The 24096-nt window shown below is 40.2% G+C and overlaps 1 protein-coding gene across 27 annotated transcripts in view; it reads left to right on the forward strand.

Annotated features, from left to right (window-relative positions):
• The window catches only part of NRXN3 (neurexin 3), a 1063598-nt gene that overhangs the window by 769568 nt on the left and 269934 nt on the right, over positions 1-24096 (forward strand). For all 27 annotated transcript variants that reach the window (XM_068400267.1, XM_068400270.1, XM_068400271.1 and 24 more), the window contains one exon: positions 15503-15684. In XM_068400267.1, the coding sequence (XP_068256368.1) occupies positions 15503-15684 (182 nt within the window). The remainder of the gene's footprint in view (positions 1-15502; positions 15685-24096) is intronic.

Consider the following 24096-nt stretch of genomic DNA (forward strand, 5'->3'; position numbering starts at 1 on the left):
AAACTTTTTGCTTCTCTGCCTGAAGTCAGCTAATACTTTCAAAATGAAATGTAGGGAAATCGCTGTGATCATTAGATCAACGTGATTAGCCCACAGCCCTTTAATTATCCTCACTTGTGTGGCACATGCTATTGCTCTGTGCAACTGAAGGCCACAGACTCAGGACCTGTCAGGCGATGATGTGTTTTAGTCTAGATTGTAACTGCTGAACTTCTCAGGAAACAATAGTGATGGAAAAACTTTGAGAGTGGCTGAATATCACAGTCATGAGTTCTTGGTCACCTCTGCCAGAATGAAGAAGTGTTGCATTTTTTGTAAACCAAAATGCCTCATACAATCAGTGTTTGACGGTGCTGTGTTCATCATGGCAATGAGAATATCTTAGTCACCCAGTACTGTTGAGGCTGTGGTGTTGCATGCCTGTATCACCCTGCTCCTCCAGATAAGGTCCAGGTACAGCTTTGCTACTGAATCTCATGGCAGGAGCTGTTGCTGCCTGTACCTGTAAGATGGAGGCCACTCCAGTATTGTGTAAAAACTGTGATGCTGAGGTGCTTTCTAGTGAAATGATAAGGAAGGACTAGAATGGGTGGCTTTTCTGACTAAACTTCACTAAAGAAGGGTAGCCAGGCATGGGAGATTAGATGTCTCACTTGCATGACATTACATTTGTAATTGGGATAGCAGAGGATGCTGGGAAAGAACTAATACCAAAGACAAAGCAAACTGGCTGAGGGGAATGAAGTCCCAGGTCAAGGTGAGCACGTTATTGAGAACCACTCTGCTTTTTCTCTCTCCTGCTGACTTTCTTCAGATGCAGTTGTTCTTGAATGATCACAATCAGTATACCAAAATAAATGGTTTATAGAGTAAGGTAAAAGGAGTCGCTGGCAAGACTGTAAATCCTTTCATGAAACAAATGATAACTCAGCTCAAGAGCCCTTTGGTCCTGGCAGTGCAGGAAGGATATAAATTCTCTGAAAGTATCTGTCAGTCAGAATTACTCTGCATTCATCATGCCAGCCCTCTGCATCATTCATGAATGTCATAAGAGACTAAAGAATTGGCACTTCATGGTGAGAATGATTAAACAACCATTATGCTTGTCTTCTACTCTGGCATGGTACATTTTAACAGAGTGCCTGTATAATGCTCATGTATGTCCACCTGTCCTGATGGTGGCTGTCCTTTCATGGTGGCAAGAAGAGGAGGCAATAGCAAGAAAAGCTGCATATCCTTTACAGAATAGTTTGTATGCTGTATTGCTAGCTCTGGATACTTTTGGTTTTTACACTACCACTATGTGACCTTGGGAAAGGCTGGAGAGCCTTGGGAATGGTGAGATTCTATAAATATATTTCTCATCACTGGTGTTCCAGTAGTTGTGAGGGCCAACATCATATTTGAGGTGAGGTAAAAAGCTCAGAACTCTGTTTGTTTCCTTGGTAGACAAAACCAGCCCCATTTAGTCCTAGAAGACTAGGCTGTGTCTACAATAACAACCAGCATGACAGTGGGTTTGCAGAATGAAATTTAGTACCAAGGACCTGAGATCCATACTGTAGCATTTTACTTCTGCAGTTTTACTTTGGACTAGCTGTAGTCTGGTCCTACAGACTAATTACTAGTTAACAGCAGGAATGCATCTTTCAGTTTAGTTTTATTTGAAAGGAGTCAAGTTTATGTAATCTGGGACTGCTCTGATGTGAAACAAAGAATGGCAAGTGGTGATAGATCAAAAAGTTTATTTCAAAAGCATACTGCTGAAACAAACTGAAATCACAGAATCATTTAGGTTGGAAAAGACCTTTAAGATCATTGAGTCCAACTATAAACCCAAGACTATCAAGTACACCACTAAACCATGTCCCTCAGTGCCACATCTACTCGTCTTTTTAAATACCTCCAGGGATGGTGACTCAACCACTTCTCTGGGCAACCTGTTCCAGTGCTTAATAACCCTTTCAGTGAAGAAATTTTTCCTGATATCCAATCTAAACCTCCCCTGGCACAACTTGAGGCCATTTCTTCTTGTCCTATCACTTGTTACTTGGGAGAAGAGACCAATAACTGCCTCACTACAACCTCCTTTCAGGCAGTTGTAGAGAGTGATAAAGTCTCCCCTCAGCCTCCTTTTCTCCAGGCTAAACAACTCCAGTTCCCCCAGCTGTTCTTCATGAGACTTGTGCTCTAGACCCTTCACCAGCTTCGTTGCCCTTCTTTGGACACGCTTCAGCACCTCAATGTCTTCCTTGTAACGAGGGGCCCAGAACTGGACACAGTATTCAAGGTGCGGTCTCACCAGTGCCGAGTACAGGGGGACGACCACTTCCCTAGTCCTGCTGGCCACACTATTTCTGATACAAGCCAGGATGCTGTTGGCCGCCTTGGCCACCTGGGCACACTGCTGGCTTGTATTCAGCTGACTGTTGACCAGGACCCCCAGGTCCTTTTCTGCTTGGCAGATTTCCAGCCACTCTTCGCCAAGCCTGTAGCGTTGCATGGGGTTGTTGTGCCCCAAGTGCAGGACCTGACACTTGGCCTCGTTGAACCTCATACAGTTGGCCTCTGCCCATTGATCCAACCTGTCGAGATCCCTCTGCAGAGCATTCCTACCCTCAATCAGATCAACACTCCTGCCCAACTTGGTGTTGTCTGAAAACTTACTGAGGGTGCACTCGATCCCCTCGTTCAGATCATTGATAAAGATATTAAAGAGAACTGGCCCAGTACTGAGCCCTGGGGAACACCACTTGTGACCGGCCGCCAACTGGATTTAGCTCCATTCACCACAACTTTTTAGGCCTGGCCATCCAGCCTTTTTTTTTTACCCAGCAAAGCATATGCCCATCCAAGCCCTGAACAGTCAGTTTCTCCAGGAGTATGCTGTGGGAAACAGTGTCAAAGGCTTTACTAAAGTATAGTTAGACAATATCCACAGCCTTTCCCTCATCCAGTAAGTGTGTCACTTTGTCAGAGAAGGAGATCAGGTTACTCAGGACCTGCCTTTCATAAGCCCATGCTAATGGCCAGTAAAAGACCTCTGAAAACCTGCTTGCTATTCCCAACTTTGCTGCTGATTTAGCATGTGAGATTTGGTAAAACTCTTACCTTCTGGGCTCTGATGAATATCTAATAGCTAATATTTCTGGCCCAACTATTTTTAGCATTCAAGTCTGAAAATTTGGGTTTGATCTCCTGCAGTGAAGACTGTAAATATAAACTATATTTTCTGTTTTAATACCTATGATTAAGGAAATGTGAACAGGTATGTAAGGAAGAATGAAGGATTACCTACATTTAAAATAAACAAAACCATGTAGTCTGCGAACTGACCATGCAAGATGTCGTGCTACTTAAACTTGGAGTGACTAAATGAAACTGAGAGAACAGCAGTTGTCTTTCTGTTTTGTTGGTTTTTGTTGTTTTGTTTTGTTTTCTTCTGACAGTTTATTTGTTTTAACGGAATAAACTGTAGCTTAAGGATCAAGGCTAGAAAGAGATTCTTTGGAGGGGAGTTGAATGGGCTGAGATCAATAGTAGCAGTTTGGCCTCCATCCATCCTGAGCTGTATCTAGGCCATTTTGTTACCATTCAGATTCTGTAAAACTGTAGTGAACTAACATCCCTGTTCTTCCTCCAGGCCCCAAATGAGCTATGAATCCTGCTGTGCTTCTCATTGATAACAGTAGTCTCTATATTCAGCTCCTCTGGCATGCTGCGTTCTGGGCTTCTCCAAGGACATCCTCTCTGTGTGATCTTTTGTCAGGAAACACTAAGAAATAAGAAAATGCATCCAGATTACGGCTCCTCTTTGGCAGCAGAATGCAACTAAGAAATACTTCCATCTATCTTTACTGAATCACATTCTGTGATTCTGTGATTCTGTGAATTTAGTCACAGTTGAACCTAATGAAGTCTCTTTCCAGGTGGTAGTTAACTTAGACCCCAGTAAACATGTCCTGCAAAGGTCACAGTAACTAAGCACACTTTTCTGGGCACTTCTATGCAGCAAATTTCTTATTTCAGTGGTAGTGTTCATAGTTTCTTTTGATCTCTTCTTCTGGTGTGTTGTGGTTTGAAGCCTTTTGTCTTCCCGTAATGAAAGTTCTATATTTGTTATGAGCAGTACTTTTTTTTTTTTTTTTTGTAGGATGTTTTCCTTGTGGACCTTTTCTAGATTGACATCTGTCATCTGGCTGCCTAAAGCTGTGGGGGCTGAATTTAATAACACAACTGGTCTCTTTACTGAAAGAGATGACTTAAGGGCTGAGGGAGGTATCATAAAAATCTGCAGGGCAAGGTTGACACTGAGAGGATAGATATAGGGACAGGTTACTATGTTTTCCAGTACAAGAACTAGGGAACATGTAATCTATTAGCAAGAGCAAGTATGAAGAGGGTGGTTCTTCACACAATAGAATCACTTGGGCTGGAGGAGACCTCGGCAAGTCTTTAGTCCAAACCCCTGCTCAGAGCAGGGTCAGCTGTGAGGTCAGATCAGGTTGCTTGGGGTTCTATGTAGTCAGATCTTGAAAACCTCCACACACGGAGACTCCAAAATCTCCTTGGGCAACCTGTTTGACTGCCAGTCTGTCCTTGTGAAGAGAAAACTTTTTCCTTCTATCAAGTCAGATTCTCTCACTTCAAACTATGCCTATTGCTTCCTGTTCACCAGCTGTGTACCACCGTGAAGAGCCTGCCTTTGTCTTCTCAATAACCTCTTCGCAGGTGCTGTGAAACTGCCCTTAGGTCCCCTTGAAGTTGTCATCTTCAAGCTGAACAAGCCCAAATCCTTTGGCCTCTCCTCACAAGGCAGGCACTTCAGCCACCCATCTTCATTGCCCTTCTCTGAATTTGCTCCTGTTTGTCAATATCTGTCCTGTGTTACAGTCCCCAAAACTGGATGCATTATTCTAGATGCAATCTAACAAGCACCGAGTAAAGGGGAAAAATTGCTTCATCTATTAACAGGCTAACAGAGTCCTGCTAACAGAGTATAGGATGCTGTAGGCTGCCTTTGCAGGCCTAATCTGACTAGTGTTCAGCTTGCTACATCAGTAGTAGAATTGTGTGAGTCATTGCTAAAGGTTTGTAAATCATTATTGTGAATACAAAACTTCTAAATGCATTCAAGGAAAGACTGGATAAGTACTTGGAAATAAGATCTCTTTGAGATTGCAAACCACATGAGGCTGAGTTAATTGCTGAAAAGGCTCATAGTCTGGGTACATACTTTAAGGAAATATGCTTGCTCTACTGTTAGTTTTCCCTGGGTGTCCACTTAGAATCAGTACTGAAGACGTGACGGTGAACTAGCTTCACTGTCCTTGTCTGACCAATTATGTTTTTACAATGTAAATGAAGATATTACTGAATTATTTTCCTAGTTGCAATCTGTTATTTATGTTTGTATGCTTATGGTCATCTTGGGTCCATTTTAGTCAGCAGCTAATCCCTAAATTCCTTCTGAGATTATAAACATCCCTAACATGCAAATTCAGATTTAGGAAAAAACTCAATATTCCCAGTATCCCAGATCTAGGGAAATATGTAGTTCAAGCATAAGCTATCTTGGATCTTCTAGTAGTTCTAGGAACACTCCCTTGCTTTCCCCCTTTTCCTTTTCCAGTCCTTTTAATGCAGTGTAACTAATAAGAAGTAGCATACTGCCTGGTCCAATTGTTGGCTAATGCACACATACTGGGAGGAAAGTGGCTCGTATTAATTTGCTGTCATTAAAAAAGACAAACACAAAAAGCAGGTATGATCTGAATTGCTGCTTCCGTTTTGTGTTAGTCTTGCACATTTTGTAACTCCTCCTCCTTTTTGTATAGAAGCAGCTCCTTCATATTTTAAAGTGTGAAAGGAATTTCAGTTTCATGTCAGACAATGTCTGCATTTTGAGATGTGAGATGAATAATGGTGTTCAGTCTGGGTCTCAGAGGGTTTGTCAAGAGAAGAGCATCCTGAGAAGGAAAAAGAGCTAATTCATGAAAACTCCTTTTAAGTAGAGAAGCTTGCTTTTTTTTTTTTTTTTTGAGGATTAGACTGGAAGCTTTGCATTTTTCAGGGCTTTAAGTTTTCTTCATTCTTAGGCAATTTAAAGCTCTCGATAAATAAAAGGATGTTTCAGCAGTCATGTCATAAAAAGTATCAGGTCTGTCTTTGTTTTCTTCTGGGAAGGATCCTGTGATGGAATGGTCAAGTGAGCCAGATGATGGTGATTAGATCCTCTGTAACCTTTTTCAAACACACACACCCCCTTTTTTTTTTTTTATCAAGCAGGTGTTTGTATTAATAGACACAGACCTTTTAAACTCAGGGTGTGGAAAATGCAGCAACTGAGGCACAGAGATGTGCAAGTGCCAGAGAAGTGCGTCTTTAGGAGAATGAGGAGGAAGACTGGTTCTGGTTGATAATACTCAGTTTTGACTAGAATTCTGTTTCTTGCTGTGTGTGATAGAGTGACAGTAACTCAAAGGCATCCCTGGGATATCCTGATATTGCAAATCATTCCATATGCTGTAAGAACATGAGCGTATATGCTTGAAGGCAGGGGGCGTGTCGATGTATAGCTTGTTTTTTGTCTCGTGAGCCCTGATTCATTCTTTTCTCTAAGAACTTTTTTTATTTGGTGTGACGTGAAATGAGATAGGAAGAAGAGGAGTAAAATAAAGGTTAGGAAAACAATGTAGTTGAAGCTTAAGATTTAGGGTAACTGGATGGCAGCTCATAACTGGAGAAGGAAGAATAGCTGCTGTCAAGACTGATGCCTTGGTAAATATGGAAGAGCAGAAGGAATGGGTCTGGCACACTACTTGGTACTAGTGCTGTTCATTTATTTCTTTTAATCTGAAAACTATTTATTAATCTTAAATTCAGTCAGATCACCTCTCTCTTGATTTTTTTTTTTCTCTATTTTTAATTCGTTTGATAATGGTAGCTGGAAATGTTGTCATACTTCTAGTGTGATAGCAAGACAAAAGCTGTATGCAGTGTATTTAGTGGACAACACCCACAGGGGTAATTTGAAAAAAAAAAAGTAATCACAGAAGCTGGAAATGGGAAACACCTGTTAGGTCATCTCTAGACAATGTAGATGTGTCAGCACACCTAGAGTTGACCCACTTCAAGTGATTTCAAGTAATGAAGTCAGACAAATCACCCATGCTATTCAGGAGTATATAGAAAAATAGGTAAAAATTTACCTATTTTCACCACTATTATTGTTCTTAATGCATGTGGACACTGTTGCATTTCCTTGTCCTCAGAATATTCTTCTGTCACTCTTTCAATTTTTTTTACTCCAATGAAGTTCACTTAGAGGAAATTTGGAGTCGCACAGCATGCATAGTCTATTTTATGTGTCAGAAGAAGTTAAGCTGGAAAAACAACTGTCAGAAGCTTCATTTTTAATCAGCCAATGCACATCCTTTTGACAGTGTACAGGTATCAACTGATATTTTATTGTCTATGTTGCCACATGATAAACTTTTGGGGAGCAATAGTCAGAAGCCATTTGAAAGTCCTCATGTTCTTTTCTGGTTCGTGCAATCTGTATTGTTTGCTCTAATTCCTCTTTAGAGCAGGTGTTCAAAGCATGGCCCATTTTTCTTCAAGAGTGTAGTAAGCATAAATAAATAAGATGTTGAACTGTCTGACTGATTTAAGGCCTGAGGAGCTTTGCCTCTGTTGTTTCCCTGACTGGAAACTGGGTGGTCAAATATGCAGTTTACCTTAAGTTGTAAACATATGGGAGAAACCTTAATCTTTGGAGCAGCAATCAGATTAATCTGATCAGTTTTCAGGCAAAACCTCCAATCTATTTTATCAGTCTTCTATTAGAACAGAAACTGGTCTTAGCAGCTCTTCCTTGTTACTTTGTTCGTCTCCACTTGCTAGGGCAGAATAGCTCTCTATGTACCATGTTTTTGGGAACTGCATTTTCATTATGTGGCCAAATAATGATGCTTCCTGCTGCAGCAAATTTCATCTCATTACTGAGTTTCTGCAGATGTATGCCTGATCTCTTCTCACTTGTTTTCATGACAATATTCTATCTAACTGGCATTCCTTTACTAGTGTATTTTCTGGTCATGGAAATAGTAAATGAACCGCCTAGTCCAGGCACAGTGAGATAAGGGTCACCATTACTTACTTTTTCTTATTTCTATGAGTTTGTCAAAACTTCAGCCTTTTTGTATTGAAACTCGTGTGAATTTTTGAATGTCTTCATAAACTGTCAGGTCTTCATTATTTAATTGCCCCTTTAAAGGCCTGCTCATTAAAGGGCGGCTAATTATAGGTGCTACGAAGGTGTCCTTCCTGATGTGAATTGGGTCTTGCTTTGCTCACGTAACTACCTGTGATCGCATACAATATGTTACTGATTCCATCCTTTGACAATGTTACTTGTTGAAAATAACGTAAATTTCAGTTTCCTGTCAAGAAAGAAGAGCAAAGTGCCACATCACAAATTTTTCTGTAGTTGAACTGATAGCTTCTTGTTAGAAAGCAGAAGGTTATGATTATTAATAAACATGGTAGGACCTTTACACCAGCATAGGAAGTACCCCAAGAGAATCGTCAGAACTACTGGACTGAGCAGAAAATATAGTAGGACCATAAAGGAGGCACCAAATGGGGCGGGGAAGGGGGGGGGAGGGTGTCCAGAAAAAGAAGCAGTGGGTAAGGAAAATGCAATAGGGTTGTTTTGTTTTTACTTACAAGTCTTTGACTTTAAAAATTGTCTTCCATTTGTCCCCTTATTGAGGAATGTAAAAGTAAGTTTCCAGTCCTTTTACAAAAATTTTAAGAAGTAAAACAATATCTATATTTTTTTAAGAATTCTAAGCAAGAGATAAAGACATAATAATTAAGGGAAAGGCATATACCTTGTCTTGCATGTTATTTTAGGTAGGAAGATGTTATCATTAGGTTTGTGTACCTCATGTTTTTTGGTGAGTTACCACCACAATCAAGATATTTGTGTTTGTATTGGGTCATGAGTGGCAGGGGGCTGCAGAGCACCCAGTGTGGAAGGAGGCCATGAACTGCCCTGTGTGTGGTCACAGCTGGCTCTGATATGGATGAAAAGAACCCACCACATGCCAAAACTTCAACCTGTCAGAGGAGCATATGATGCTGCTGCTCAGACATGTTTAAGAAAGGGTGATAGCCCCTGGGGGCAGGAGGCAGCGTGGGAAGGTTCATGGGAGGATGCATGGAGGGAGGGGGCACGAAATGATAAACAGGAGGGGGCACAGAAGAAGGTTCAGGGAGGGGCACATGGAAGGGGACGTTGGTGGGGACATGCTGGAGACACTCTTGGAAGAAGACACTCTGTGTTGGATGAGGCATGCCTCTGAGGGGACTGCAGCCCAGGGCAGGAACACTCCTGAAGGTATCGGGCCTATGGGTGACCTGTGCCAGAGCAGGATCACCCGTGAGGGACTGGGGCCAGTGAAGGAACACACAGAGGAGCCAGGACACCCCTGAGGGACTGGGGCCTGGGGAAGAAGGGAACTACACAGCAGCAGGGACACCCCTGAGGGGACTGGGGCCTGTGGGAGACCCACACAAGAGCAGGGACACCCCTGAGGGGCTGCAGCTCATCAATAACCCATGCTGGAGCACAGAAAGTAAGACTGAGGAATGGTGCAAAAGAACCTCTGTGCATTGACCCTGACCTCCTGTACCTCCTGTTGTCTCACTACAGCCCAAGAGGAGAGGAGACTAGGAAGGGGGAGGAGAGCTGGTGGACTGCAGTTGAGACTGGGGAAAGGGAAGGAAAGGTATTTTCCCTAAGTGTTTCTTTAGTTGTTTGTTGTCTTTGTTTCCCAATGTCTGAATCAGTAATTAAAAATTTATGTTAATTGTCAATAAAACTAATTAAGTGAGATTATCCTAGCTGACATTGTTTTGCCCACAACAATGTTGTCACGAAGGGATGCGGAACACTGGCATAAATTTTACTGCGTTAACTCAGGTAATTATTGTAGCTTTTAAATTGGCCTGGGTTCCTCGTAATTTTAATCTTAAAAGTACTTTTTAGTTGTAAAAATCTGAACTGTGTCATGTGTAGTATGTTAACCTCGTACTTACAACTCAGTGCACTGTTGCTGCAGTTAACCCTTCAATTATAAACATTGCTATAATACCTGTCAAATAACGTGTTTTCCTGGCCACAGTGAAATGAGTGTGTGTGTTGTGCTGTAGCTTGAGGCAAAATGGACTGTTGATGGCTTAGTAGATGCAAGTAGAGAATTTGCAATAGAATATTTAATATGAGGAGATTCACAGGATCCCTAAGGCACAAAAGAAGTTATATCTTGTGCAGATGTGACAGACTTGTTTTCTGCTGCTTTACAGGATTAGTTTTAGGCAGGATGTGGCTGCTGCAGTTGTACTATGTTGATTGAAGGATACTCTTCCTTAAGATAGGTTTTTTGAAGTCTTGGGGAGATGATGAGGAAAACGTGATAACTGATTTAAAATTATAGGTGGCGGTGCCAGATTCAACTAAATGTTTCTTAGCACAACTCACTAGGAGGCTTTATGTGCTGTGGCTTATAACATTTCTTATAACTTTTGTGTTAGGAATTTTCCATGAGGAGTGTTTGCTTCAAACTATTTTGTTTTGACTGAAACTAAATAATCAAACAATTCTGACCATGAATATAGCTAGGAAATACATAATTTGCCTAAGCTAGATATGCAGACTTTAAATAACAGCATTGTCATGTGTGTTGCAACATATCCATCTCTCTGATTTTTAAATCTCTAAACGCCAAAGTTGTAAGTTATAGTTACAAGTTATGTCATTTCTGGGAAAAGTCAACTGCCACTTTGCCAAACTATAAGTTTATGAGTTTGAGCATGGTGTATGCTAAACACGTGGTGACATCCTAGTAGCTTAAATCTCTAGGGAGTGTTCCCTCACCGTATATTTCTTCGCTTCTCTGAGCTCCCGATGCTGACCAAATTCCGTGTGCAGCATCCTAGTAGAGTAGCTGAACATATTCTGTTCCCGTGTATTTTCACATGTTGGCACAGTAAATCTGTCCCAGAGCACTTTGAGAAGTGGGATTTCTCACAGCTGACTGGGGAAATAATTTTGTGCGCTCGTATCTTTGATTTTATTTTTTTCTTTTTTTTGCACAGTATAGGTTGAAGTTATGTAGTTGAAGTGATGAAGCGCAATAACAATAAATATGATGGAATTAATCAGTCCCTCAGACTTTTCTATTTTCAGGGTACAGTTAGTGTTCTATTTATTAAAGGAGGTATATGACTGAACGTTGAACAACGAGGAAAAACTAAATATCAAGTGGCTGCTCATTAGCAGTGTATTACCCATTGTCTTGAATAAAAGTGTCTTGGAAAAAAAAGTGTGCTTTTGTGTAATAAAGAGTTCTGTAACAAAGCTTAGGTGCAATGAGGAGGTCTCAAGCTGAACAGACTTTCATTTCATCAGCTTTTTTCTTAACTGAGTTCTTCACTTAGTCTACAGTTCTCTGTAAGACCACAAAGAAAGGATAGTTACCAATTTAAGATCAGAAGGGACCTCTGAAGGTAAAGTCCAACCTGCTCACCCACACCAGCTTAAAGTAAGGCCAACCAGATAGAGTTGTTCAGGCCTTGTCAAGTTCTGGTGAAACTGAAATCTCCTTTCCTGAAGTCCAGGATTGCAATTCTACTGTTTGTCTTGTTCAATTCTCTTGGAGTTTTAAACTCCATAAACTTATGATTGCTGCAGTCAAACAGAAGCATTTAAATCAAGTGTGTTTGTGTTGTGTTTTGGGGTTTTGGCGGGATTTTGTGGTGTTTTTCTGTTTTTGTTTTTGTTTTTTAAATGTGATTGCAGTGTGGTAGTAACTCTTGTTCTGCTTCTTCTTCCGCTTTGATGTCTGCATCTTGTGTTTTCAGACTGGAGTAACTATTGTGTTCATACTTTGGGGAAATAAGTGGTACTGGTGCAAAGTTAATATGCCATCTCTTTCTAAGCAAGGCAATGAGTACCCTGTTGTCCTGGTTTTGTGAGGATAAAATGTATAGAATCCCTTTTCTGTTACATTTTGTTTCAGTTTGTGGCCAGCTGTGGTATGGTGGTCAAGGCCATTAGCAGTGAAAGCCAGGGTGGCTGACCCAGACTGACCCACAGGTGTATTCTATAACATTGATGTCAGGTTTACTATAAAAGGGAAAGCTTGCTGAGGAGGGGTGGGGGTTGTTTTTTCTCTGCTCTCTTCTCCCCTCCGTCTTTCTCCTTCTCAACAATTGCTATCCCTGGAGTAACTTGCTACCACTCTGTGGGCTAAGTATAATTTTGTGTGGTTTGTATTAGCATTGATAGTGGTTTCCTTATTTTATTAAATCTGTTTAAATTTTAAACCATGAGTCTCCCTCCTTTTCTTAATTCCCTTTCTCTGTTGGGGAAGGGACCTTGGGTCACAAAACAACTGCTTATTGTTTAGCCCTGGGTGTGGGCTAAATGAAGACACCTGTATACCCTCAAAAAGGTGGGGAAGGGAAAGGACATTGATGAACCCAACAAACAAGTGGCCCATCTATCATTATACAGATCATTCTGACCTGGACAATAAGAAAACAACTGCTGGCCACTAGGCTTCAGTTAACAGGTCAGTTTGGGCAGTGCTGCTCTGGGTGTTGCATCAGAATGATCTTCGTGCACAAACCCAAAGTACTGACTATCTTCAGGTTAGGCCTAGAAGCAAAAATCTGTGTTCTGTGAGGAGAAAATGAGCTTTGTTAAGCAGTTAAGTCCCATGGCAGGCCTATGAAGACGTAATTGGTTCTAACTGGCACTCATAGGAGCACTGACATGCTCTACCTGCAGCCAAATAGTTCTTAGAGAGGCAAAGAAATCATCTGTCTTCATAAATAGCGAAGAAGTCTCTTCTCAGCTTGTCTTTGCTGCTGAAGGGCCTGATAACCAGTACAAAGAAAAGGTGGAGAACTTCCAATTCAAGTGAGAATAGTTTTGGAAAGTGGGTTTTAATCTATGAAGCTATCAACAATGAGTTAACTCATCTTGTTTTACTTAACACATTGTTATGTGTTGTTTTAGTCTGTAATGCAATACACACAACTCTTAGAACAAACTGATAAACTGAGGGTGGATATTTGTAATGTAGTTTATAGGGGGCTGTTGATTTACCTGTGCGTGGGGGAAAGCCATAGATAATTCACTACCCAGTCATCTCCAACTATCTCTCTAACCAAGAGATTACAGATACAGTTGGGGACGCATTTAAACGAACGAACAAACAGAACCCCGTCTTACATATTTTTTCAGTCATCGTGCACCCTCCATCTTGAGTTCAAAGCTAAATGAGGAGATAGAGTTCAGTTTGTAAAATATATCATTTCAGTTCCAGAAAGATTAACGTGCACAGTTCGAGTATGCCAATGTGCTCTTTTGTTAATTCAGAATTATGAGTGATATTTCCTACCTAACCCTGATTGCAGACACATTTGTTTGAATTTACTGGGTATGTTCTGGTCGGTGTGCACAGACCTGGAAGGAAGGAAATGTGGATTCATTTTTCACTCTGTCATTGAGTCAGCTGTTCACAAATAATTTCTCTTCTGTGTGCCTCAGTTTTTGCTGTCTGTTTTGGTAATGTGTGCTGTCTAGAGGAAGCCTCTTAAGCGAGGATGAAGTCTATCAACTATTTCTACTAATATGTAGTATTTATGTGGAATTCAGGTCATAAAGAGCTTTAGTGGAGCTGCAGCTTTGTAGGCAAGTGTAGAAGTTACCCATATATGATCACACCTGTTTCTGTATCTAATTACATTTACTCTGTTCAGAGTTTCTTGATACATGTTGCTGATTGGTATGTGGTGAGGAAAAAAAAAAAAAACTATCATCAGTTGTAGTTTCACTCAAACTAGAAAATGTACCCAGTACGTTGCCTGTACTTTCTACAGGTATTTCATCCCTGATGCAGTAACGGCAGCTGGTTATTTTTGCTTACTGTTCTGTAGCTTGTGACCCATTGTAATAGTGCTCAGAAAATGAGGTGCAGTAAGTGGCTGAAGCATTGAGAAGTATTGTTCCTGTCCTGCCTGTAGATTTGGGTCTAGGACATCAATTTTAACCATGTTTTCCAAGAAGCTCAGGAGCTGATTTTATCACTGCTGAGTTATAAAATCCTGCTCTTAACACAGAGTGTTGAGTGTAAGTGAGAATGTGAACTCCAAATGCTTTACTTCTCAGCTGCTTCATCTGCAACAATAATTCCTCACTTGCATGTCTGTCTTGCTCAGCTCAGATGGCCCTCATGAATGTGGGAGGACAGTGTTCAGCTTTGGAGAGGTTTGGGGTTGTCCTTAAAAATAAGGTCAAGGAACAAATTCCCAGGCTTACTGTAAAGACGAACAATGCTGAAAATACGTGGACTAGGTATCCAAAATTTTAGGAAGTTTTGAGAAAAGGATAGTCTCCCACTGTGTGTGAATAGTCTTCAGCAGAAGACAAGCCCAGCCTCAAGGAGAGCTGCCAAATATTCCCTTTGAATCCCCATATAAGATTGAATCCCATGCTTCTGAAACAGGTGTGGCTTTTTTTTTTTTCCCAACAGCAGTGTCCTATCTGGCATTGTCTGGGATATTAACTACTGAAATCATTCATTCTTGATAAGCTCTTCACTTATCTTTATCTTAAATGCTGCTTGTCTTTATTTAGGAACAAATAAAATCTACTTCATCAGGTTGTATACAGAAGAAATTTCTTGAGTGATTTATACCTTAAGAGGAAGAGTGCTTGCTTGTTTGTAGTTCTCCTGCTGTGATGTATGTAGGAAGATGAGGATGTTCTGAATAACATACATGCACATTTAGATTACCCTCTGGAAATGTTTGTGAGTCCATGATCACCTGAAGGATGAACTTTCCATAAGGAGGGAATTATGTTGTTTGTTATTGAGTCTAATGGTGCAAGGCTAATGGTGAAGGAACAGATATGTTTTGTCTGATAAAAAGCTATTTCACCTTCATATCTCCTTCTGTCAGAAAAAGTACCTAGCGTTCCAGAGCCATTGCTCTACAAAGGAAAACTTACAATTTTATAGAAGGAAGAATACATGTAAGAAGTTGAAGAGGGCAGTCCGAAGCACCTTTTTGAGTGTGTTTTATAACACATATGGAATCAATTCCAATATCAAAGAGGGTTCACAATGTCATTTGTCACAAAATAGAAGGATTTTAGTACATGTCGTCCTCCTCTGTTACCTGGTTGTGTCTGGAAATACATATTTCCATCATCTACTCTATTAATTAATTTTCCTGGAGTCGTCTTGTGCTATTAGTAGCCTGGCCAGCAGGAGGCAATAATTTCACCCTTTTAACTTTTGAAAGCATACGCTTGCTTATATTCCCCTTGGAAGTCATAGTGTTATTACCAGAGTTAGCAAATAAATAAATGAAATGGGTAACTAATACTTTTTTTTTTTTTGATTTTTGTATTTTGTAGCTGGTGCCACATATATATTTGGAAAGAGTGGAGGTCTCATCCTGTACACCTGGCCGGCTAATGACAGACCAAGCACAAGGACAGACCGTCTTGCTGTGGGCTTCAGCACAACAGTGAAGGATGGCATTCTTGTTCGGATTGACAGTGCCCCTGGGCTTGGTGATTTTCTGCAGCTGCACATAGTAAGTATAAATAGGCAGGTGTCTATGCCAGACCTGGATTTCTGTTAACTGAATATGCATTTGAAGAAAACTATTGCTATAAAATAGTATGTGTCATACTCTGCACTTTCTGTATCATCAGCACTCATCAAATTAACCTGCCTTAGGTAGTTCTTTAGGTTTTTGTAGAATTACTGAATGGGATACACAGGCAACCAAGTCTTGGTGCCAGAAGAAGTGGGTGGGGGAATACCAAACCAAGCAAAAAAACAGAAAAGCCTTAAGAGATTCAATTTATTAAAAAAATGTAGAAATATTTTGCGGCAGTGTTAATCTACTGTGGCATATGCAGAGTCCTGAACACAGCTGAATTTATGGTGGAGAGTATTACTATTCTCAGAAGGCAAAGAATGAAATGGAGTGATAGAGGTGGGGTTTTTCCTCTCTGAGAAAGTTAAGTGAGAACTGAACAGATCCTTAAGCTGATATAACTGATACTTACTTTGTCTAGATAGTTCAAAAGAATAATAATTTAATGTTGTTAGCACAGCACAGCTTTGCAAGAAGAAAATAGCCTTTTTTGTGAAAGCAAATATTAAAGTAGGGAAACTTGAATGAAGGTGGCTTTAGGGAGAATTGAATTGTTTGAGAAAATGAGAAAACTAGGACTGGAAACTTTTGGAGTTTGCTATTTTATGTGATACTTTGGGGGGGCAGGGGGGTGTTTGCTTTGTTTTCATTTGTAAACAAAGTAGCCAAGAAGTTTTCTAGAGGAAGAAGATGGTCATGTTACTTGATGCTCAGATTATTTCCAATGTCTTATGCATTAATTCATAGTGGAAGGGGAATGGGCCATTTGCAGATTTTTAATGAGCTGGGGAGTTGTTGACATTTCACTGGAACTTGAAGATATAAGTAAACAGGAGGAATGCCAGGGGCCAAAACACAGACCTAATGTGAATGACTGAGGGTCTTAATCTGCTGCTGGAATTTGCCATGTTCAGAATCATGTTGAAGCACTGGCTATATTGCAGGGTGGTTCTGAATCAAGGGGCAGGGGTAGTACTCATTGCCAGCATTTTAAGTGGGTTTATTTCGAATTTTATTGTAAAATTCAGATTCATTTGAATGGGCTAGAATATGGCCTTGAGCCATTAGACTGACACCAATTCTGCTTTCTCTTTTTGTGATATAACCAAATATTTAGTTTGTGTTTTGTGCTGGAACGAAAGTGAGATCAAATCCTGGCATTTTTTTTTATGAAAATAACTTTTTCTTGCTTTCTTAAAAACAAAACAAAACAAAAGAACACCAGAAGACCTTGTAGAAGCAAGCAATGCTAAGCCTAATGGGTTGGAATTCCATAACTCACGTTAAGCAAAAGTTGAGTATAACTGAGAAAGAGAATGTCTATTCTGCAGATGTTATAATACAACATGGGTAAAATGTTATCTGTTAACTAGAGAACAGTATGCCTGGCATGTGTGGAGAGGTGCAGAGATATGAATTTGTCCAGTCTTAGAAAAAGAAGTCTAAGTTGCCCTTGGCTGCCTAATGGGATGTTACAGAGAAAATGGAAATCAGGCTCTTCTTTGTGGTACTCAGTGGAAGGAAAAGGGGAAATGGATACAAGTAGCAAAAAGGAAGTTTTCATCCTGCATCAAGATAAGAACTTGCACAATGAGTCTTTTCAGCATTAATGATAAAGGTGAATAGTTTTTCTCTATACCTTAGTCTCGAATATTATCAACTCTACCCTTAAAAATGAGTCCAAATGAACTTCTTAATGAGTGATCTTTTTTAATATTATAACCAATTTTACTGGATAGATTGAAACAAAACAAACAAATTGAACCTGAGGTGTTAAGTGTTCATTTTTTAAAAAAAAAAATTCACGACTTTCTCTTTCCAGTAAGTTTTGGAAAGGAAAGGAATGAAAGTTTTTCTACTTCTTCCCAATATATTTTGTTCAAACTACTCTGAATGGCATGATGCTAGTTTCAGATTATTTCAGGAATCTAAATCAAAGCTATTAATGGTGGCTGATATTAATGCTAAAAGTTCTGTTGACCACTTCCTGTGTAGTTTGGCCAATTTTATCTCTGAAGATGTTCACTAGCAGCCAATATAGAACTTGTTCAGCTTTAATTTCTCTTGCTCTTTTGTGGTCAGGATGGATTAGGAGGATTTGCGAGTCATTCATGCTGCTGTGCTCTTCTGGGTATGGTATTACTGTTCATCATATATCACTGACTCTACCTAAATGTTCAAATAAAGAATGTAGTCCGAGACTCATGCTGTTACACGCAATAGAAAAGTTGAAGAGGAACTTTTTAAAGTGTTATTGGCTTTTTGAATGTCTGTAAGACTTTTTACCTTTGGTTTATGGTTCAAAGTCACAGAAATGAGCTTACGTCATAATTATTTTGGAAAAAGTTGAAATCTGAAATGGAAGGTGCATCTTGAAATGACATTTAAAATGCAAGACTATAAAGGACCGCTTACTTAGCAAAATGCATGTAAGCTTTCCATGAGACCAAGATCTTTTGTAACTAACTGAAAATTATCACGTGCTTTGTGCTGTCACGTTCAGAGACTCTCGCCATCTTCCTTTCTTCAAAACCTTGTCCTTCCATTAGGCCATTTTCAAGTGACAAGAGAAACAAGGCAGCATGGATCAAATGATAATAGAAATATGGGAAAAATAAATTATAAATCAGAGCTATGAAAACAGATTAAACTGATAATAAAATAAAGTTTAAAAAATGCAAATATTTAAACTTAAGCCGTACTTAAACCATAAAGCAAATTGTAGGAGAAAGAGAAAATAGGTATTAAAACACGGAAGACTAATGTTAATGTAATTTATTTTATGTATATTTAGCAACTTGACTTTTTCAGGAGCAATTATATTGAATAATAATAAAAGTGGTAGGGATTTTCCTGGATGAATATTAGGGAGACCTCTGCTTCTGGGGCCTTTCTGGATATTCCAGTCACAGACTTTTATTTTGGATTCTGTTTGCTGGATTCTGACCTCCTCGCACTTCCCTGGGTGTTCTGTTGGTTATAACAGGTGGCAAAAGCCACCTGGTGATCATTGTTTTCTAATAGGCATCACTAAATGAAAATTTAATCCAAAAGTCATAGTATAGGCTATGGCTTGTCAAGATCTGATGTTATTTTAAAGATTGTAAAAGTGACTCGTACCCTGCTAAGGAGACTTTTTAATAGTTTGCCTGCTTTTTGAATATCGTTTATGTTCTGGAGTTTTCCTTATAATCTCTTTCTATTTGTAAAATTCAAAGTCAAAAAAAGATACCTTATTAACAAGTTACATGTTTGCTTGTTTAATTTACGGATGTTTTGTTTGGATTCATTTTTTAATTATGAGTCTTTCAGACATTGTGGAAATTTATTGACTAAGACGTCTGTTTTATATGGCAAAAATTTACATAAAGCCTCTGAAACTATTTTCTCTCCTGATGTACAATGAAGTATAAGCTGGGAGCCCTGGAAAAATGGATGGCTTACCATCCAGATCAATGTCGTATATGAAGCATGAGGTGTTTGCGTGAACAGGCTGTAGCACATGGAAAGAGAGTGTTGTTATATCATCAAATCCCTCCTTATGAGATATTTTCTTCCCCTGACAATTCATTCAAAGCACCAAGCCCAAACCTGTACCAGAAAATTGCCTTCCACAATGGATGCTTAAAAGACCACATGTATGAGTTGTGGTTAAATGTTTCTGTATATTCATTCACCTTACACCACCACACCTATTTTGTGATTTACAACATGCAAAAATATTCATAGAGATCAAATGGGGAGAGGAAGACAGCTGCAGGTGATGATGGCTTTCATTCTTGTGATGACTATGGAGAGAGAGATCGCCCTCCCTGTGCACTGCTGGTTTATTCTGCAGTCTTTCATTTTGATGTGTGTTGTAAACTGTCATCTCACCTCTGGCTCCTCAGAATAGTGTTGTGAGACTGGTCCAGTTTCTGAATTGCTTGTAAAAAGTAAACTCTAGACTTAGGCAAAAATGCTAGTGATTTTGGGAGAAGTTTTTCTTAAGTAGTCCCAAGCTAATGGGGATCCATCACTTAGCACCAGGCTGCAACTGAAGGCTACAGGATTTGATTTGAACATTCTGATTCTTCGACAATAAGGATAAGAAAGTCTTCCCGGAGTTAGAGGTGGCATTGCTATATGAGAATGAGTATAAATAGACGAAAATGTACGTGTACATTCTGCCAAATTTGTTCAGTTATACTATGATTGGCCAAAGTCTGTGTTTGGGTTTTATGGTTGTAGAGACAATTCTGGCTCCTCTGTACAAAGAGTCTCCTGGAGACTCCCTCCAAAACTGCAGTGCCATGCTGCAGTGCCATGTCATGTGAGCAGAGAGAGAAGTAGTAGAAGAATTGGAATCAGGAGAAGAATAACGACAGAGGTGTATGATGAACTGAATATCTTAAGGGCTAGACTGAGATAATAAATGAAGTTTGTGTTTTACTTTTCTATAACCAAAATCAACTTGATGCAAATTTTTTCAGCCTTTTTTAGGCCAAATTTGGAGTGGGCGTTAAAAGGGTTACATTTTATACCCAAGAAAGTAGAAATAAGAGGGGTTTCCTTAAGAGTAGCCTGTTTTATTTTGTGGGCAGTGTATCTACAAAGGCTATAAACCATGGAAAAAAATGGGTGATCTGATTCTATCTCCTATTTTGTGTTTTGCTTTTTTTGGTTGCCTTTACTGTCTTTATGGTTACAGTTTTCTCCTAAAGTGTGTGTTTCACCATGCTAGACCTCCTTTTTTATTCTTGTATAACATTAGTTTGTTCAAGTTTAATTTTTGTGAATACAAATAATTTCACTCCACCATATTTTGATCTTGTTTGCATTGATGTGCATTCAGAATAGTGCTATTATTCTTACCTTTCCATGCTTTTAACCAGTATAAAGTCTTTGAGTTTGATAAGAGTCCTTGGAGTATACCAGAATTGGTTGAGCATCAGTGTCCCATAAGCAATTATCAATTCCAAGTGTTTAATGCCCATAATGTCTCATATCATTCAAGAAACAATAAAGAACGGTGTACATTTCTTTTAATTACATTCATACAAATTATGAGCCCCTACAGATTGATATGGGATATGTATTCAGTGGAAGAAGTTTTATACCGAAGCATGCCAGTAGATCACCAAAAGGTGAAGTGGGGCAGAGGCTTCTTTGTTGAAGCAAGAAATTGTTCACTGGCCTGGTATAGGAGACAACATCATTTAGCTGAGGAAGCGAACAACTAATGAATGAGAGTGGTTAGACTGTCTGCCGGTGAAGGGAGGGAATTAGGATGAGCTTTCAGGCAGAAGATGATATTGTCTGGATCCTTAGAAGGTTAAAAGAAGAGACTACGGGAGAGGTGCCTGAGGACTGGAGGAAAGCGAATGTCACTCCAGTCTTCAAAAAGGGCAAGAAGGAGGACCCGCATAACTATAGACCAGTCAGCCTCACCTCCATCCCTGGAAAAGTAATGGAACAACTTGTCCTTGGTGCTGTCCCTAGACATATCAAGGATAAGAGGATCATTAGGGGCAGTCAACATGGCTTCACCAAGGGGAAGTCATGCTTAACCAACTTGATAGCCTTTTATGAGGACATAATCCGGTGGATAGATGATGGCAAAGCTGTGGATGTGGTCTATCTTGATTTCAGTAAAGCGTTTAACACAGTCTCCCACAGCATCCTCGCAGCTAAACTGAGGAAGTGTGGTCTGGATGATCGGGTAGTGAGGTGGATTGTGAACTGGCTGAAGGAAAGAAGCCAGAGAGTGGTGGTCAATGGGACAGAGTCCACTTGGAGGCCTGTATCTAGTGGAGTCCCTCAAGGGTCGGTACTGGGACCAGTACTATTCAATATATTCATTAATGACTTGGATGAGGGAATAGAGTGCACTGTCAGCAAGTTCGCTGATGACACAAAACTGGGAGGAGTGGCTGACACAACGGAAGGCTGTGCTGCCATTCAGAGAGACCTGGACAGGCTGGAGAGTTGGGCGGGGAGAAATTTAATGAAATATACCAAGGGCAAGTGTAGAGTCCTGCATCTGGGCAAGAACAACCCCATGTACCAGTACAAGTTGGGGACAGACCTGTTGGAGAGCGGCGTAGGGCAAAGGGACCTGGGGGTCCTAGTGGACAGCAGGATGACCATGAGCCAGCAATGTGCCCTTGTGGCCAAGAAGGCCAATGGCATCCTGGGGTGTATTAGAAGGGGTGTGGTTAGTAGGTTGAGAGAGGTTCTCCTCCCCCTCTACTCTGCCCTGGTGAGGCTGCATCTGGAATATTGTGTCCAGTTCTGGGCCCCTCAGTTCAAGAAAGGGAACTGCTAGAGAGAGTCCAGCGCAGAGCCATGAAGATGATTAAGGGAGTGGAACATCTCCCTTATGAGGAGAGGCTGAGGGAGCTGGGTCTCTTTAGCTTAGAGAAGAGGAGACTGAGGGATGACCTCATTAATGTTTATAAATATGTAAATGGCAAGTGTCATGAGGATGGAGCCAGGCTCTTCTCAGTGACATCCCTTGACAAGGACAAGGGGCAATGGGTGCAAGCTGGAACACAGGAGGTTCCACATAAATATGAGGAAAAACTTCTTTACAGTGAAGGTAACTGAACACTGGAACAGGCTGCCCAGAGAGGTGGTGGAGTCTCCTTCTCTGGAGACATTCAAAACCCACCTGGATGCGTTCCTGTGTGACATGATCTAGGTAATCCTGCTCTGGCAGGGGGATTGGACTAGATGATCTTTCGAGGTCCCTTCGAATCCCTAACATTCTGTGGTTCTGTGACTGTCTAAAGACATTTTCCAACAAAAGAAAATCTAGGAACCTGCCTGAGGGAGTACTGTGCAGGTCTCCTGTAATTATTAACATGTAAAAACTATCTGAATGTAGCTTTATGTTAGGGTTAAGTTCTCTGGCAGAGACTTCTGAATATATTGTCTTTAATAGGTGCAGCCTGAGGATTAACATATGCATGAAGACTTGAAACCATGACTGCTAACCTAGCAGGCACGATGGCAAGTGAGCTGAACGAGGGAGTGGGAGAACAGTTCTGATTTAATGTTAGTGTATGAAGATTCAGCAGAGTCTCTCATTTCTTCATATATATTTTTTATAAACATTTGTAGCTGTGGTTTGTCAATTGTTGCAGTTACAACTAAATAGTTATGGATGCCTTTAACCTAACTCAGGTTGCATATTATTTAAGGTAACTGGGGATTGGCAAGATAGTCCTCATATAAGATGTGACGTACGTGTGTGTATATATATATATATATACACACACACTGCAGTACCTTAAAAAGTATTTTACGTCCCCAGCACAACCTCCAGTGTGTGCAATGGAGTAGGTTTCTGCTTAGCTGTGTGGGCCAAATAGAGTGCTGGCACCACAAGGACTGGAGTGGTAGTACTGTCCCCTAGCAACAATGGGTAACTCTGGAGACTCTCTAACAGGCATTGAGCTATTGCATTGCAGATGAGTTCTGAGGATCACACAGAGCACATCACATGTGTTTACCTCCTTTCTATAATTATTCATATTAATAAATGTAAGTTGTAAGTTGCTTCTTCCTTTTTGCTTAGGATGGCCATCTTCAGCTGAGACTTGCATCTTAATTGCACTCTATGTTGATCACAAGAAAATGATTTAAGTGCATCTGTGTTAATGAACATTGAAGCAGATTAACGGCATGCATACAGTCTGTTACTACTTTTCCTTAGATGGAAAAATAATTTCTAGTTGATGACTGGTGAATTTTTAGATTACTTGAATTTGTTTGCAAGAGGACAGAAAACTGCCCAGAATTGTCGCTTCTCTGGACAAGGAGGAAATAGCTGAAGAAAGAAGATTAATGTGTAATTTAAATACCAAAAGCTAGGAAAGTGACCAAAAGACCAACGTATTGGTAGTATGGATAACAAAGATATTTCCATCACAAAAGAGCCTATCCAAAGGTATAACAGGCATTCCACTGAGAGATGCAAATCCATTTGCTGTCCCTGTGTAACAAGGTGTGGTGCATGCTGTAGGGAGGAATTTCTTGGTACTTCATATATATTACAATTGGCTTTTTCATGTCTGTCATGACATCCTTGGTGTGCATGATTTATTATTGAAGATATTTGACTGGGGATGGTAAAATTACCCTAAAGGGTAACTTGTAAGTTAAAAGACAAACCACAATAAATTCAGAAGTCAGTGAGTAGGCTGGGGGTGCACAAGAATTTGGAAAGGAGCACAGCCGGGACAGCTAACCCAAATTGACCAAAGGGACATTCCATACGCTAAAATGTTGTGCTCAGCAATAAAAATGCAGGGAAAGCAAGAGAAGATGCTGGTGGTTATGGCTTGTGTCTTTACAAGT

The sequence above is a fragment of the Nyctibius grandis genome, chromosome 4 (assembly GCF_013368605.1).
Source record: "Nyctibius grandis isolate bNycGra1 chromosome 4, bNycGra1.pri, whole genome shotgun sequence".
Classification (NCBI taxonomy): domain Eukaryota; kingdom Metazoa; phylum Chordata; class Aves; order Nyctibiiformes; family Nyctibiidae; genus Nyctibius; species Nyctibius grandis.